The following is a 15,393-nucleotide window of genomic DNA, read 5'->3' as shown; positions in this document are numbered from 1 at the left end:
TCCATTGTTTAAGCACTGCTTCCAGCCAAGAGTGATACCATATATGCCCTATAGCTGCAGAAAAGGCTAACATTGTTATCTTTTTACAAAAAAAACCAGCTGAACATGAGAGGTTTTTGGACCAATTTTGTGTTCTCCATTCATTAAGCACCGGTTTGAGCACCATTTAAGCACCGGCACCGTTTCAAAAGTACCGGTTTGGCACCGGTATCAGATAAAACCTAAACGATACCCATCCCTACTCATACCAGTGCAGCCATGGCAGGCTGGCACAGGAGGTGAATGTGCAAACATTATGGTTGTGCTATCCACCCTTTCTCTATGATGTGCAATGTGGGGCCCATATCTCGCTACTAGAGGAGACGTCGACACACAGCTACAAATGATCTAATTTTAAAGTAGTCGGTTAACATGAGAGAACACATATTTGAACTGCTAAAACTGTGTATTTTTGTTGTTTTTATTTAGTTAGTTTATGAATAAACACACAACTGAAGTTTGTTCTTGTGTGTGCGCTTGTCTCACCTGTGCCCTCCACACACAGTGGAGTTTTTTTTTTTTTTTTAAAACCAAAATCACACATGCCACGGGAAGGGGTGGGAGAAAAATTAAGTGAAGAACGTGATAGATGAGTGTCTCATCAGGTGCACTGTGAAATTAATTCAACCAGCAGCCAGAATTGGCCTCCTGTTTTCTCTTTTAAAGATGGTCGATTGATCACACATAGCAATGAATGTTAAAGTGCACATCCAGAAATGTCTCTTTCACATGTGGAGATGCAACATGATGTTATATGGAGGCTGATTTAGTTTACTATGAGTCTGTTAATAATTGAATGCATCTGTGAGGTGAAAATGATCGGTGACCAGGGGTGATCCTTGATATGAGCAACCATTAACACACCCGTTGCAGGTAGAATATAAAATGTCATATAATAAATAACAAAAATTAATGAAATTATTTAATAAAACCACACAGCCATAATTAGTTTTAGAATATTAATGGTTGTGCTGTTATATTTTTAAACCTTATTAACACCTTGTTAATACAGGTTCACCCTCCACTGCTTTCTTGGTGGCCAATAATGTTCATGCAAACCTACTGAAAAGTCACAGACAGCATCTGTTTGTTCTGTATTTTAACATCTGTCATAATGATGACAGGTGTAACAGCCAGTGCTGATAAATGCAGAGACAATAGTCAGAAGTGGCTATTAGTCAAATTACTCTAAACGTTATTTTAAACTTTACTATTGGTTTGTCCTTGTCAATCTAATTGTTACACCTCAACAAATTCTCATAATCCCTCTCTCCTCAGCCATTTGACAGACAAGTCCTCTCGGTGGGAGGATCCCACTGGAAGAGGGGGCTCCGGCTCTGGAGACGGTTCCCAAGGCAACGGGAGCGGGTCAAACATTCCGTCACTGTTATCTATGGCGACGCGGAGTCACATGGACATAACCACACCTCCTCTGCCTCAGGTCAGACACAAACTCCAGAGTTCGCAGCACAGTTGCGGGGTGTTTCTGGGGAAAGTCTGTCACCGTGTTTCTGTTTTTAATTTTAGGTCAGCGCTGAGGTTCTTCGTGTAGCCGAACACAGACACAGAAGAGGGCTGATGTACCCCCAGATTTACCACATATTGACCAAGGTGAAACAGTTCTTAGTTACTTAACCGTTCGTTAAGGTTTTAATTTCCTTTTCGAAATCTGTTTTTGAGAGGAAACTTGAACCGGAGACCATCAATCCTTTGCTCCAGCACAGACATTGTGTTATCTAATACGGGTTTTAATGTTAACAGCACAACTAGAAAGCAGAAAATCTGCTCATGGAAGAAGAGCATTGGGTTGGTTAAATTTCTGAAGGACTACAACTCCTTTGTAGTTTTAATTTTAGTCTTCAAATGCCCAAAAACTTCACAGCTGTGTGTACTACTCCCTTCACAACCTGACACAAACTACCATTAATGGACCTGTGAGGGCACCTGTTTCTTAAGGTTTTTCCTGGCTTACAGTGAGCCTTTGTTGGTTGATTATGCCTCTGTCAGTGCGCCTCAGGGTGGCTGTGGCTACAATGTAGCTGCCATCACCAGTGTGTGAATGTGTGTGTGAATGGGTGGATGACTGGATGTGTAAAGCGCTTTGAGGTCCTTAGGGACTAGCAAAGTGCTATACAAATACAGGCCATTTACCATAAACATGAACAAGCCATGTACAGTAAAGACAACGCCATACCTTTGCTGTGTTATGTTGCAGAAATCTATATAAACATTATATTTCTGGCACTTTATTACAATTCTTTAAAAAGTCTCTGCGGGTTGTCAAAAAGTGCTTCTATGCAGGAAAAACCCATTTGTGTACTGGTGTTTTTACTCAGATTTGTACTGGGATTTCTGACTTCTTTCTCTGGTTGGAGCCTTTTGGTGTTATTTTGTGAATAGTGCACACTCCTGTATGAAACACTGTGCTACATGGAATACCCTTCATTTCCTGGAACAAAAACACTTTCAGGTTTCTGAAAGTTTGAAGTTTAGAGACTGTAATCAAACCCGCAGAGACTCATGAGCCACACACTCGACTAACAAAATGTTTCTTTTTAATCAGCACAAAAGTTTTTTTGTACTAATATAAGTTTGAAAAATGTTATGAGGAAAAAAAGCTATTTTAACCTCATAGGCTTGTCTTAGGTGCGCAGTGTGTCTTTTGAACACTGTTATGGTTGCTGAAAAATGGCCATCGTATGCTTACACACACCTATCTATCCATCAAAGTTCAGCCATGTGTACCAACCCTGGATACATGCAGGAAAGTAGTCTCAGCAGAGATGCCGAGACCGCCGTCTTTCCAACCACCTCCATCAGCTTCTCTGAGAGAACGCTGTGTTTTTCCCAAGCCAGCCAAGAGACGTTATCGCTCCACCAAGTCTTAGGTCTGCTGCTGGGTCACCTCACCAAGAGGGTGGCCCGTCAGATAAAAGGAGCTTCAGCCCACAGACAGCACAGAAAACCCTTTGGAGGAGCCTCATTTATGCCCCTTGTATCCATGAACTCATTCTTTCAGTTAGTACCTAAACTTTGTGTCCACAGGTGAGGGCAGCAACACATGTTCAGCAGTGAAACGACAGCCTTGGCTTTATACTCTGCTGTCTTTTTACCACAACAGTCCAGTTCAACATCCGCAACACTGCAGATGCTGCACCAATCCGTCTGTCTATCCCCCGATCCGCGGTATCGCCGTGTTACTGCAATGCCACAACTTGACGAAGAAATTAATTTCCAACTTCCAGCTGGCATGCTACACTTTTGTGGCTGAGAAGTATGGCCTCGATGTTGTAGGTGCTAATCCTCATCCCAGCCATTTATATTCTATGATCCCATGTCATTTTCCTTTAAAAAAAAAAAAACCCAAAAAGCAAGAAGGGTTTTCTGAAATTTTAAATGAATTGTTTTGTAGTAAAATGTGGTGTACCGCAACTAAGTGTGTAGTTTTAATCTATCATACATTTTTTTCAGGTTATTAAACTGTTGCTGATCATTTTCAACCTTTTGACTTTTAGTGTGTGTGTGTGTGTGTGTGTAATTTCTGGCAGTGAGATTCCTTTAGTCATGACTTGATAACTTGCGCGGTAGAAAAATGCATTACGTAAGTGTTCAGATACTCCTGCAGGTTAAACTGGACTAACGAAATACATTCAAGGCTGACTGAAACTGACATAAACAAATTTGAAAACACCTTCTTAGGCTGGCACCACTCCACAGAAGACCGTTAAATAGTTATTGTTTTCATTCAAAAGCAGTATCTATGCATTTGTCCATGTATGAGACTCTTTAGAGCTCTCGATCCTGCTCTCTTATTCATTTTGTCCTCAACTATTCCTTATGCCCCTGCATCCCTCAGGGAGAGATGAAGATGCCAGTGTGTATAGAGGATGAGTGTAACTCTGAGCTGCCTCCTGCCTCTCTGCTGTTCCGTGCTGCCAGACAGTATGCCTACGGCGTCCTCTTCAGCCTGGCTGAAACACACCGCCGCCTGGAGAGGCTCGCTCTCCGCAAGAGGGCGCCCCTGGAAGGTAGGTCTTGGTCTGGGATGGACTAGATACCTGAGTGCAATATGGAATAACAGGCATTGTGATTGGATAAACACTTTACACTGCAATTTTCTTTGAAATATTTTCATTTGAGAGACCAGTTAACCTCAGTGTACTACAGTTGAATGAATGAATGATGGCATGAATGTCATCATAGTTGGGCCTTTTAATGATTTCTTCGAACCGTTCTTTATCAAAGCTGGAACGATTGTACGGCATGCATCTTTAATGACTTTAAAAAGCAGGTCTAAGGAGGAGAAGTGCATATAGATTTATACAAGCTGGGACGGCCTCTTGGAGCCATTTCTAAATAACTTCAGATTCCAAGATCATTAGTTCAAACAATTCTATGCAAGTAGAAGTTACTTGAGTGTATTTACAATTTTCTAATGTTTGGAGGAAGTCTCGAACAGTCACCCTCAGATGAGAGGAAGTTGGTTAGGATGCTCAGGAAGAACCCATGAACCACCGAGGCTCAAGCATGCTGTGAACTGGATAGTGCTAGAACAAAGTCATGCTGCTGTACTAGAGTTCAAGAATAAACAGTGTGATGAAGCCACATTGGTTCACTTTAAATAGGCCTCTCATCTAAAGCTTGCATCAGCTGTGACAGATTACAGACTTTACAGACTACAGATACTCAGTTTTTATCACACCTTCAGTCAGTATCATGTAGCCTCCCAAACCTTACTCTTACTTGGTACATTTTTCATGTTGGCTTCTTACTAGGCCACCTGTCATTTAAAATTTTGCTAGCTATATTTGTGCTTGTTTCCCTTTCTCTCCTTTCTCTGTTCTCTTGACTAAAAGGTATATTTGCTGTCAGAAAGCTGGCTAGATGCTTATTTGCAGTTTTTCATCTGCTCCTGGGCTTTTTCATCCAGAAGTCATTTTGATTTCATATTGAGAAACTACTTAATCTTACATTGTAGGGCAGGGGGGAACTCCAGCCCTCGAGGGCTGGTGTCCTGCAGGTTTTAGATATCACCGTGGGTCAACACACCTGAATGAAATGATTAGTTCATTACCAGGCTTCTGGAGAACTTCAGGACATGTTGAGGAGGTCATTTAGCCATTTAAATCAGCTGTGTTGGATCAAGGACACATCTAAAACCTGCAGAACACCTGCCCTCGAGGCCTGGAGTTGTAGGGAGATGTACCATTAAAGTCAAGGAATATACAGGCTTAAAACGTCCTGTTCCTCATACATTGCTGTTACCTGGGTCAGTATGCCAATCAGGCTTGTATGTATGCTGCCATTACCTGATTTGAGTCGGTATGGCTCAGGCAGCCGTAGATGTTCGAGATACATTAACTAACTTAAAGTTGTAGTTTATTGTCATTATAGGTCAGATGAGTCTTCAGGCTTGTAAACGTTAAATAATGATGACCGCAGTGACATGTTGGACATCCTCGAATATTTGTTTTACAAAAGATTCACTCGACTGTCATTCTGGCAAACAAAGGCAGGAGTTGTGTACCCAGCTGGTCGTTACAGCTCAAGGTCCTCTTCACTAAATATTCCAATTTCACAGCACTGGCAGAATCTATATGTGTGAAACAGCTCAAACCTCTACATGCTCTCATCTTTAGCAGCTTCGGAAATCTCCAAAACTGAAGCATCTGCATCATAAGCAACGCCACCGTATGTATCTTATTACAGAAACACTTGTTTCTGTGTTGCAGTTCCTCCAGTGATTATCAAAGAGTGGAGCAGCGGTAAGGCCAAGTCGGCCCTAACACCAGAGCTGGTTCCCGCCTTGTGTTTCCGTGAGTGGACCTGCCCCAACCTCCGGCGGCTCTGGTTAGGTCGTGCCAGCGAGGACCGCTCCAGGAGAACCAGGGCCTTCCTGGCCTGCCTACGCTCAGACTGCCCAGCCCTCCTCAACCCAGCACAGGTCCCACAGCATCTGCTGCTCATGTGCTGCGTGCTCAGGTATCATCAGTTATAGGGATTTTAAAACGCGTTGCTGGGTGCAAATCTAAATTTGATAAATAGGGTTTTTTGGAGGGTGGAATATCCAAATATCTTTTCTGTTGCAAATACTGCCGTGTATAAAGGTGACAGAGCAAAATATGTGCATTATTGGGTATAACCAAACAGCCAGTCCTTTCAGAAGCAAGTTTTGGCACTCAGCAGGCATCTTGACAATTTCTGTAGGTAGTTACTTTAAAACATGTCAAGGAATCTGATCAAATAGTTAAAAAAAGAAAATAAAAACAGACCTTGTGTCTTTATTTTTTATTTTTTCCTTTCCCTGCTTGAGAATTGATCCAATGTTACTTCTGCCTTTGTTACAATGAAACAGTTTTTTTCAGCTGATGTCATAGACGGCCAAAGTATTTACATTTTTCTCCTGAATTTTCCCAGAGGCACTATTGTTCAGTGATAATGGTGATACATAAAACAGATTTCACAAGACTTAACTCTTGCGAAATGGTCAGTAAACTCAAAAGATAAGTATACCTTACAGGGCTCTAGAGTGCGACCAAATTTTTCAGTGGTGCGACTAAAAAAAAAAATCGTGGACTAAACCAATCGGAGATAGTCAGGGGCGGGACCTCTCTGATTGGCTGTGGTCCAGTTGAAAGTGCAGGTGGAAGAGGGAGGTGAGTAGCTTGAATAAAGCGATATCGATTCATTAAATCCTGAATTGACTTTTAAATATAACTGTGTTTTGCCAGAAACGCCAGATTCTCACATTAAAGCTCACAAAACTATTTCAACAACAACCAAACAGCAAATGAGAGCAGGTACACGGATTCCACACGAAGACGTAAACACAGAGCGGACCCGACGCATCAGAATCAGCTTTGTCTTTCTCGGCTTTCTCACCCGACGGCACGTAGACACACGCTGTCGGAGCTTAGCGAATCTGATGCGTCGGGTCCGCTCTGTGTTTACGTCTTTTTGCGCTGATTCTGAGCTGCAGGTTTTCTCTCTCTCCAACCAAAATTCACCGAGCCAGCAGCAAAAGAAGCAGCAAACTACGCTTCACATTTGATCAATGTCGTCATGAACTCCCTCTGACTTTTGCTGTTTTGTTTCCACCACGATAAAAATCACACTTCATGCACAGCTCGCTCTCTCTCTCTCTCTCTGTACTTCAAGAACAGTTTCTCGTCTCAAATCTGTTTTCTGCATTATTCATTCGCTTATTACCCACCAGTCTACCGTTGTTTACAGCGCTGTCTTTTTCTTTTCTTTCCTTTTTTTTCCACTTAAATGACCTCGGACAAGAAAGCCTAATTTCTGCTGTTCAATACTGAAGAAATTTAAACTTTTTAAAATTATGCAAAATTGCAGAATATTGCAGAATATTTTTAAGGTTATCTGCTATAAAAAGCCAGACCAGAAAAATCTCCTTCATGTTTTTCTGTTTCATTCTCACCGGTGCGCCCATGGCAAAAAGTTAGTCTGGAGCCCTGCCTTAAGAAAACCTTTCTCTTCAAGCTTTAAAACCCCTGCTGGTTTCCTTAAGATTTACTCTTTTTGGCCATTGTTCAGTAATAACAGTAATATCCTAGACTTGAGCAGGAGCAGCTATATGCCATTTATATTTGTTTGTAGTATTTATGTTTATCCAGTTCATCAAATGCTAAATTTACTCAGTTTAAGCTGACAAATGAGCCCTCGTCACCTTACTGTTTGTAGTAGTTTTGTCACACGTGATGTCCGTGATGATAACGATGGCTCTGCTCCTGTCAAACAGTGAGTCAGCATACAGGCTACCACAGAACAGGAAGCTCACAAAGATAAATGTCACTCAGTTTGATGTCATAATTATACCTGTTAAAGCCAGAATGTCTTCTGCAAACAAGGCTGTGAACTGTGGCGCTCCAGCACGTGTCTTGTTCTTGTCATGTTCTCTTATTGCCGATCTCCTGTCTCCTCTCAGTCGTCATTCGTGGCTGTATTTACAGAGCAATTCTGCCCAAAAACTCAGGTCAGAGCAACCTTTGCTCAGGGTCACACGTTACAAGAATAAAATAAATACACGCTGCTCGAATCTGGTTTCACTTGTTGATAAACCAGCTGGTGACGCAGATTACAGCCTAAAGTATCCTCCTGTCTGCTTGTTATTAAAGTAGATTATAACAAATAGTTAAAAATTAAAAAGACCGACATTTCCACAAACTACAGCAGGAAAGACACGTGTAATAACATTAACAAAAACTTTGTCTGCTCTCCCATTAAACCCCATCAGCGCTGTGGTGAGCCAGCACTCCCAACACCAGGACTCTAATTGCAGTTGAACAGGCGCGTTATTATTTATAGCAATGCTTTTCTTACTGTGACATGTCAGGATGTCTTCTGTGAAAAAGGCTCATCAGTAGGTTGACAGAAAATGACATGTCTGTTCATACAATGGAGCCTTTGCAGCATAAATCCTACACAAGGTTGCCCTGCTTTCTTTTTCTGGAGACAAACTAAATAATGTGCTGATTCTTTTTGATTTGTGTGGGTATTTATATGCTTCACAGTTAAATGTAACTATGTTTTAATTCATCAGAGAGGTAATAGTTGCTGCTTTGTTTTTCACGAGTGAAACATGAAGGGAAGCTTCAGCCTTGTTGATGCAGACAAAGTGACAGCAGGAAGGAACATTTACAACAGGCACACTTGAGAAATTGACAAATAGCGAGATGAAAATTCACTTTTGCATTTCAGACGTGAACTGGAACGGCTTACTGGCACCGAATGTATGCCTTGCCTAGGATTGATTTATGTAATGGTGCAGGATGTCTCTGGGCTTGTTCTGGCTTTTGCCTGGGAGCTCCGGTTTCTCAGAAACATGCAGCTTAATGCTGCCTGTGTTAGCCCAAGACTCCCACTTTCACTTCCTGATTGCGTACATGTTGAAAAAACACATCAGCGTTCGACTGTTCGATATCTCCTAAAATAAATATAATTGCTTTTGTTTGTTGCAAGAAATCATTTTCATTCATACAATAAGTAATAAAAACTGATTTAAAGATTTTCCACTCCAGTCATGTAAGAAGAGTGTAAGAGTGATGCTAAAGTTAATCTTTTTTATTGTTGTTCACTCTAGTCATTTCTGATTTAAATATAAGTGTGTCTCTGAGAACTGTTATGTCATATTCCCTGAAGAATGAAAGAAAACTACAGTTTTTGCTTCTGTTGTTGCTTATTAAAACTGGAAAATTCCAGGGCACTGTTTGAATTAATTATTGTTCTTTCAGGTATATGATGCAGTGGCCTGGAGGAAGGATCCTCCAGAGACATGAGCTCGATGCCTTCCTGGCCCAAGCTGTTTCCAGCCAGCTCTACGAGCCTGACCAGCTACAGGAGCTGAAGGTGAGTCCGCTCCTTTCAGGATATAATCATTAATAAGTGTTGTTCCTGCACTTATTTTTCTTGCTTTGTGGTGTAAATTTTGTCTTGGTGCTGTTTGAGAAAACTGAAGTGGTGAAAAATAAAACATCCTTTCCCTCGGAGGCAGTTTGGTTAATAAGGGAAGAATGTAATGGCATTAAAGTGTAATTTATTGTCTTTCTATATGTTTCCATTTGAATGGTGAGTGGAGATTTTCACACACCTCAGATGCCAACTCCATGTCGCTGGAATTGGATGGGGAATGCGTTTGCTGAATGCTTACCGGTTGACAAGTGGACTGAAATAAGGGAGGGAGTAGAGCTGGGCGATGGAACGATAACGAATGTATTGCGAAATAACCTTTTCTCGATAGAAAAATTTAACTATTGCGATAGGCCTCACCGCTCTTGTCCTCTTGAAAGAAAAAAAAAAAGAACAGCCAATCCAAATTAAGTAGTGCAGAGCTGAACCAATCACAGCCGCAGCGTCACGTCACGTGACTTGTTACGTACAGCACAAGTGCCAAGCCGCACATTTGTTTTGGGAAGCAGCCAGCCGCCGTGCCGCCGGGTAACGGAGGAAATGAGTGTGCCGACTAGAGGAAAATCAACCGAGAGCGTGAGCGAAGGTTACCGAAGAGAAAACCGATGATGGTTCCAATGCCGAGATTGTCGAACGGAAGAGCCACAGAAGTTCCGTAGTGTGAAGGTATTTTGGCTATTTCAAGTCTGACAAAAAACAGAGTAGCGCGCACTGTAAATTGTGCCGAAAGCAAGTCTGGAAATACAATAAAGCGGTGCATGCTCAATCTCTGACTGGAAGCACTAATTCGTCATTCGGCTTTTGTCAGACTAAAGTAACTGTTAAAACTGTTTGAAAAGCTCAGCTACACAACAAGGAGAGATTGAGAATTTCCTTTTAGTTCTCAGTTTATTTGATATTGACAAAAGTTAGTCAATTTTGTTTGTTCTTCTGTAAAACAAACTAAGATTTATTTTTAGAATTAATATTTTGTTTCTAAGTGGAATTGACAATTTAGTCTGTTTTGTTTGTTCTATTTTGAAACTTAAACGCTTTAGCGGCTGCCTTTTGTGTAGTTTGCAATATTTGCCTTTATTTATCTGAAAAGGTCTCATGTTAAGTACATCTACCCTGTTGAACTTATTATGGGAAATAAATATTTAAATCAAAACAAGCTGCTGATTATTTCACATTTTACTTGTGAGCAACGGCACATTTAAATCTTACAAATATAGTTATTTGGCTTATATCGTGATATATATCGTTATCGCCTGAAATGAAAAAAAAAAACATATCGTGATATGAAAAAATCTCATATCGCCCAGCTCTAGGAGGGAGTGACGGCAGAGTTCACTAGAAATAGGAGAACGGCAAAAAAAACCCTGAAAAACACCAAAAATGAAAATACAGCATGAAAAGAACAGGCTGTGGCTCTAATGGACACTTGTTATAACTTCGCCCTTCTCCATGGCTGGCTCGGATCAACGAATCAAGAGTATCCCACAGACTGGTTGTATCACATACTTTATACTCCGCTTCCATCGGCGAAGGAGCTCACCGCAGGTAGACACGGCGTACCCAAACTGCCAGCTGACTGCAAACACTCCCGCTTTTGCGTAGGTTTTCATGCCGCGGTCATGGTTGATGCATCCTCGACATGCTCCATGTTTCTCCTTAAGGATATGTGTCACAACTCCAGAAGTTAATTCCAGAAAACTACAAAAAAAATCAGAACTCACTCCGTGAAGTCATTGCCACATTTTTCAAGTTTTCTTTTGAAATCCTGGTTGTACTATGTGAAGCAGGTTATAAAAAAACAGGAGATCCACAAGAAGCCAGAATGCACAATCATGCACCGTTAAATGTGAAAACAACAAAATAAACCCAAACAGAAAAGGTGGCGGTAAAAAACCTCGAAAAAAGTTAAGATTCAACTGTGGAAGGAAAATTTAGTTCAGTTTGAACAGAAGCTTTGTTTGAATGATGTATCATCGACCGAGCCAAGGAGGAAGTAGCGTGAAAATGAATAGTAGCGATGTGCTTCTTGGCCCTGAGTAGGTATTGACTTTCATCATACATGCATCAGCTGTGATGTGGGTGGCAGTGAACCTCCGGAGAGCGCCGTGTGTAGGCGCCTTTATGAAGCTCTGTAGAGTCCGTAAAATCCCAGATAAGCTAAAGTCTCTGAGAAGAGTCTCCTCCGTGCGCGCTCGCGTGTCGCAGAGACCTCGCAGCTCTTCAGCGCCGTCACCTCTCTGCTCTCGTTTCTGTTCCCGCCTCTTAAAAGCTGTCATTTTTCATTTGTGTGTTGGCTGTCAGGTGGAGAAGGTGGACGCTCGCGGCGTGCAGCTGGCTGCTCTCTTTATGGCCGGCGTCGATACGGCGCTGTTTATCAACGATGTCTGCGGTCAGCCGTTGCCGTGGGAACACTGCTGCCCCTGGGGCTTCTTCGACGGCAAACTGTTCCAGAGCAAACTGGCCCGAGCCGCCCGCGACCGAGCCGCCCTGCTGGACATGTGTGAGGGGCAGGTACGAAGCAGAGCACCGCAGGGCTGAGTGTGACCATCGTTTGTCTTTCATGTCCAAAAATCCCTGTTGAAGGGTGAATTATAGTCCAGTCAGCATACAGCTCTGTGTGTAAATGGCTTTTAAAATGTACTTTTTCCACCTTCCCCCACAATTTCAGAAATTTGTAAAGGTTATTTTAAAGAGCAGGATGGGAAAGTTCATATTTTCTTTTGTTTTAAGACTTGAAGTGTAATATTGAACCAAAATGATTTACAGTTACTCTGCCCATTTAAGTTGGACACACCAATACAGCTTATAAAAATACAAGCTAACAGCTGTTTGAAATAAATACACGGCACAAACCAATAACGTATAGAAAATGCACAGAGGTGAATAAAATGGGATGTTGGACAAGAAAAACTAGGAGTCAAAAAAAGATTAAGTCAGCTGCCTTCAAAATATATTTTTTAAAATTTGTTACATATTGTATTTGTCCTATTTTTTCCCCCAACAATAACACAAAAACGTAACAATTGTAAATGATTGGAGCACGCTGCATGTACTGGGATGGTCGATCAACTCCACCCTCAGTCCATCTGCTCTACACTGCCTTTGACCTAAAGCACCAAAAAAACATTCAAAAAATATAAACCACAAATTTTCTTGGCAACTTTCATTGGGATAGAAACAAATAAGGCATTGAGACCATTTTAATGACTGTGGTCGTGCAAATATTAGCTTTATTTAAGAGCCTTGGTGTAACACGTCATATAGGACACCCATGTGGCTCATCTGGCAGCCCATTGGCTCGCTCACCGCAGCGCTATGAGCTCAGGTCCATTCCACTGTTCCTGTGCTGTTCCAGTCAAACGAAGCCTTTAAAACCTCCAAAATAAACACACAGTATCAGCTTACCCAGCCGTGATACAAAACTTGCCTTATTAACGCATTAGTTCCTGTAGGGTACTGTAAATTTACATTAATAGAATATCACTGATCGGTTTAACTTGCTTATATTTCTGTTGCTGGCTTGCTAGGGCAGCGATGTTTCAGCATGCTAAAACAGCTAAATTAATGAAAATAAAATAGAAAGTACTATAAGAATTAACACGAATACAAATACAAAACTGAATTATTGAAGGAATTAAAGACTCGTTTTGCTTTTTTGGTTGAAGCCCTAATCAGTGACCGTGGTGGAGGCTGGCTGCTCAGTTCACTTTATCAGGAGAAGTGCAAATGAGTCACCATCTCTCTGAATGTGTGTAACAAAGTTTCCAGCTGTTATCCCACGGCCAAATTTTAAAGTAGACATTAAAAGAACAGAATGAAAAATGAGTACAGGAGGAAGCACACAGACCTGTGATGAAGAGCTTCAGAAAAAAGCTTTGTTCATCCTCACAGCTGAAAAACACAGCAGATTGAAAATGAATAAAAATTGTGTTTGAAATCATTGTGACGGTATCACATGGGCTAAAATGGGCTTGTGCTGTGTTTCATATGTTATTAAACCTTTTTAATAAAGTGAGTTACCGTATGGCAAGAATATATTTATATTTAACTTTTTGCAAAAATAGAACTTCAATAAGACAGAATGCAGACATGCAGCCTCGGAAACAGGACAAGTTAAAATAAGCAAGATAGATTTCGGGGGGGTTTAATGAGTGTGGTGCATGCTACATCCAGAACTGTGAGAGTGCAACTAACTACGTCCTGACCCACATAGATGCACACATAAGAAATTGGAGGAAGATAAGTTAATAGATATCTATATGTATGGAGTTACATTATTATAGGAAAACGTAGCACTGAGTCGCCATCAGAGAGAAACACTTATTTTTTATTATTATTATTTTTCCATACATCAATATGCCCACTCCAGTGTTATGGATAATAAAAGTGACAGTTAAAGAGAAAGTGGGATCTACTCTGTATCTGTCGCGTATTAACAGCCGTAAACTTTCTTCTCTGCAGGAAGAGCTGGTGTCCAAGGTCGAGAAGATGCGCCAGGCGATCCTCGAGGGCATTAACCTGTCTCGCCCTCCTCCTCCACCACCACCTCTTCCACCTCCTGCCTTCCTTCCCCCTGCCATGATGCCCCCTTTCTACCCCATGCCTCCTCTCTACCCACCCCGTCCCATGGGCGGCATGCCCCCGCATCACCCACATCATCCACACCACCCAGCCCAGCACAGACCCCGAGGCTTCCCAGGTATGCCACTGTTTGAAACAAGTAGTTTTAGCTCTTTTCCCTCTTCAACCTTTTTTCTGATTGTTTGTTGCCAACAGAACACTTGAGCTCTGAGATGACCATATTATAAATATCCACTCTGTGAGTTACAAAGCAGGAAAATACTTTTTGAGCATTTGGAGCAGTCGGAAAACTGAGATTTGGATGACTCAAGTAGTCGTTGAATATACACGGACCTCAGTATAAAGCAGAATAGATTTCCTTTTACAGATGTTGTCTTGTATGTAATGCAGTTACATTTAATTGATACAAGAAAATGTTTCTGACTCCAGACTAATGTTGTACAATTTCTTGTTGACTGAGTGCTTGGTTATCTACTAGGTCAGCGGTCCCCAACCCCCGGGCCTCGGACTGGTACCGGTCCGTGAGTTGTTTGGTACCGAGCCGCGAGAGTTGAGGCTCAGGTGGGAAATGTATAGTTTTCAGGGTTTTTATCGGTTTTCAACGTTATTTTGTTATCGTTTTTATCGTTAACTCTGTTTTCCTTGGTCGTTTCACGTGTATAAATCTTCTTTTTTTTTGGTACCGGTACTAGTTTTATTTTGTTGTATTTATCCGCGACACCTTAAAGGCCGGTCCGTGAAAATATTGTCGGGCATAAACCAGTCCGTGGCGCAAAAAAGGTTGGGGAACGCTGCACTAGGTGACAAAACATGGTAGAACATAGATAAATACGCAGTTTATGTTTTATTAAGATAATATGGAATATAAAACAGGAACACAGGGAGTTAGTGTGTAGTGACTTTGCAACCTTTTCTTTCAGGCATTCAGTCCATCCCCCCTCAGGGAGGGAAACTGGAGATCGCTGGCATGGTGGTTGGTCAGTGGGCTGGCAACAAACCGGTCCGTGGGAGAGGGGGCTTGAACATGCAGGTGGTGTCAGTGGGAGCCGGGAAAGGGTGAGTACTGCTATAATTTTTTTCAATTAAAATTAACACATTGCAGGGTTTGAATAAGCGCTTCAGGGCTGCCAAGGCTGTAACGGCTTGAGTTTAAAAAGTCATGACGTTGTTTGAGCCATAGTCTCTGGGCTTCTTTCCATTTATTAACAGCTCTGGTATATAACTACTATATCAAAGTAGAAAAAATCGACATTGACAGGGAAACAAATTCTTCTCAAAATTCATCTTTCTCATAATGACGAGTCTTCTTCAGCCTCTGAAAACCATCGATCTCCTCTTTCTTGGATCAAG

At 41.6% G+C, this 15,393-nt stretch overlaps 1 protein-coding gene across 2 annotated transcripts in view; it reads left to right on the top strand.

Moving 5' to 3' along the window:
* Positions 1–15,393, top strand: part of fam120c (family with sequence similarity 120 member C) — a 39,818-nt gene that overhangs the window by 17,513 nt on the left and 6,912 nt on the right. For both annotated transcript variants that reach the window (XM_085147354.1, XM_085147353.1), the window contains exons 8-15: positions 1,318–1,480; positions 1,567–1,650; positions 3,896–4,067; positions 5,772–6,021; positions 9,291–9,405; positions 11,764–11,973; positions 13,924–14,161; positions 14,964–15,099. In XM_085147354.1, coding sequence (XP_085003480.1) covers positions 1,318–1,480; positions 1,567–1,650; positions 3,896–4,067; positions 5,772–6,021; positions 9,291–9,405; positions 11,764–11,973; positions 13,924–14,161; positions 14,964–15,099 — 1,368 coding nt within the window. The remainder of the gene's footprint in view (positions 1–1,317; positions 1,481–1,566; positions 1,651–3,895; positions 4,068–5,771; positions 6,022–9,290; positions 9,406–11,763; positions 11,974–13,923; positions 14,162–14,963; positions 15,100–15,393) is intronic.

The sequence above is a fragment of the Neolamprologus multifasciatus genome, chromosome 20 (assembly GCF_963576455.1).
Source record: "Neolamprologus multifasciatus chromosome 20, fNeoMul1.2, whole genome shotgun sequence".
In the NCBI taxonomy this organism is placed as follows: Eukaryota; Metazoa; Chordata; class Actinopteri; order Cichliformes; family Cichlidae; genus Neolamprologus; species Neolamprologus multifasciatus.
This window is presented reverse-complemented; position numbering and strand designations above follow the sequence as displayed.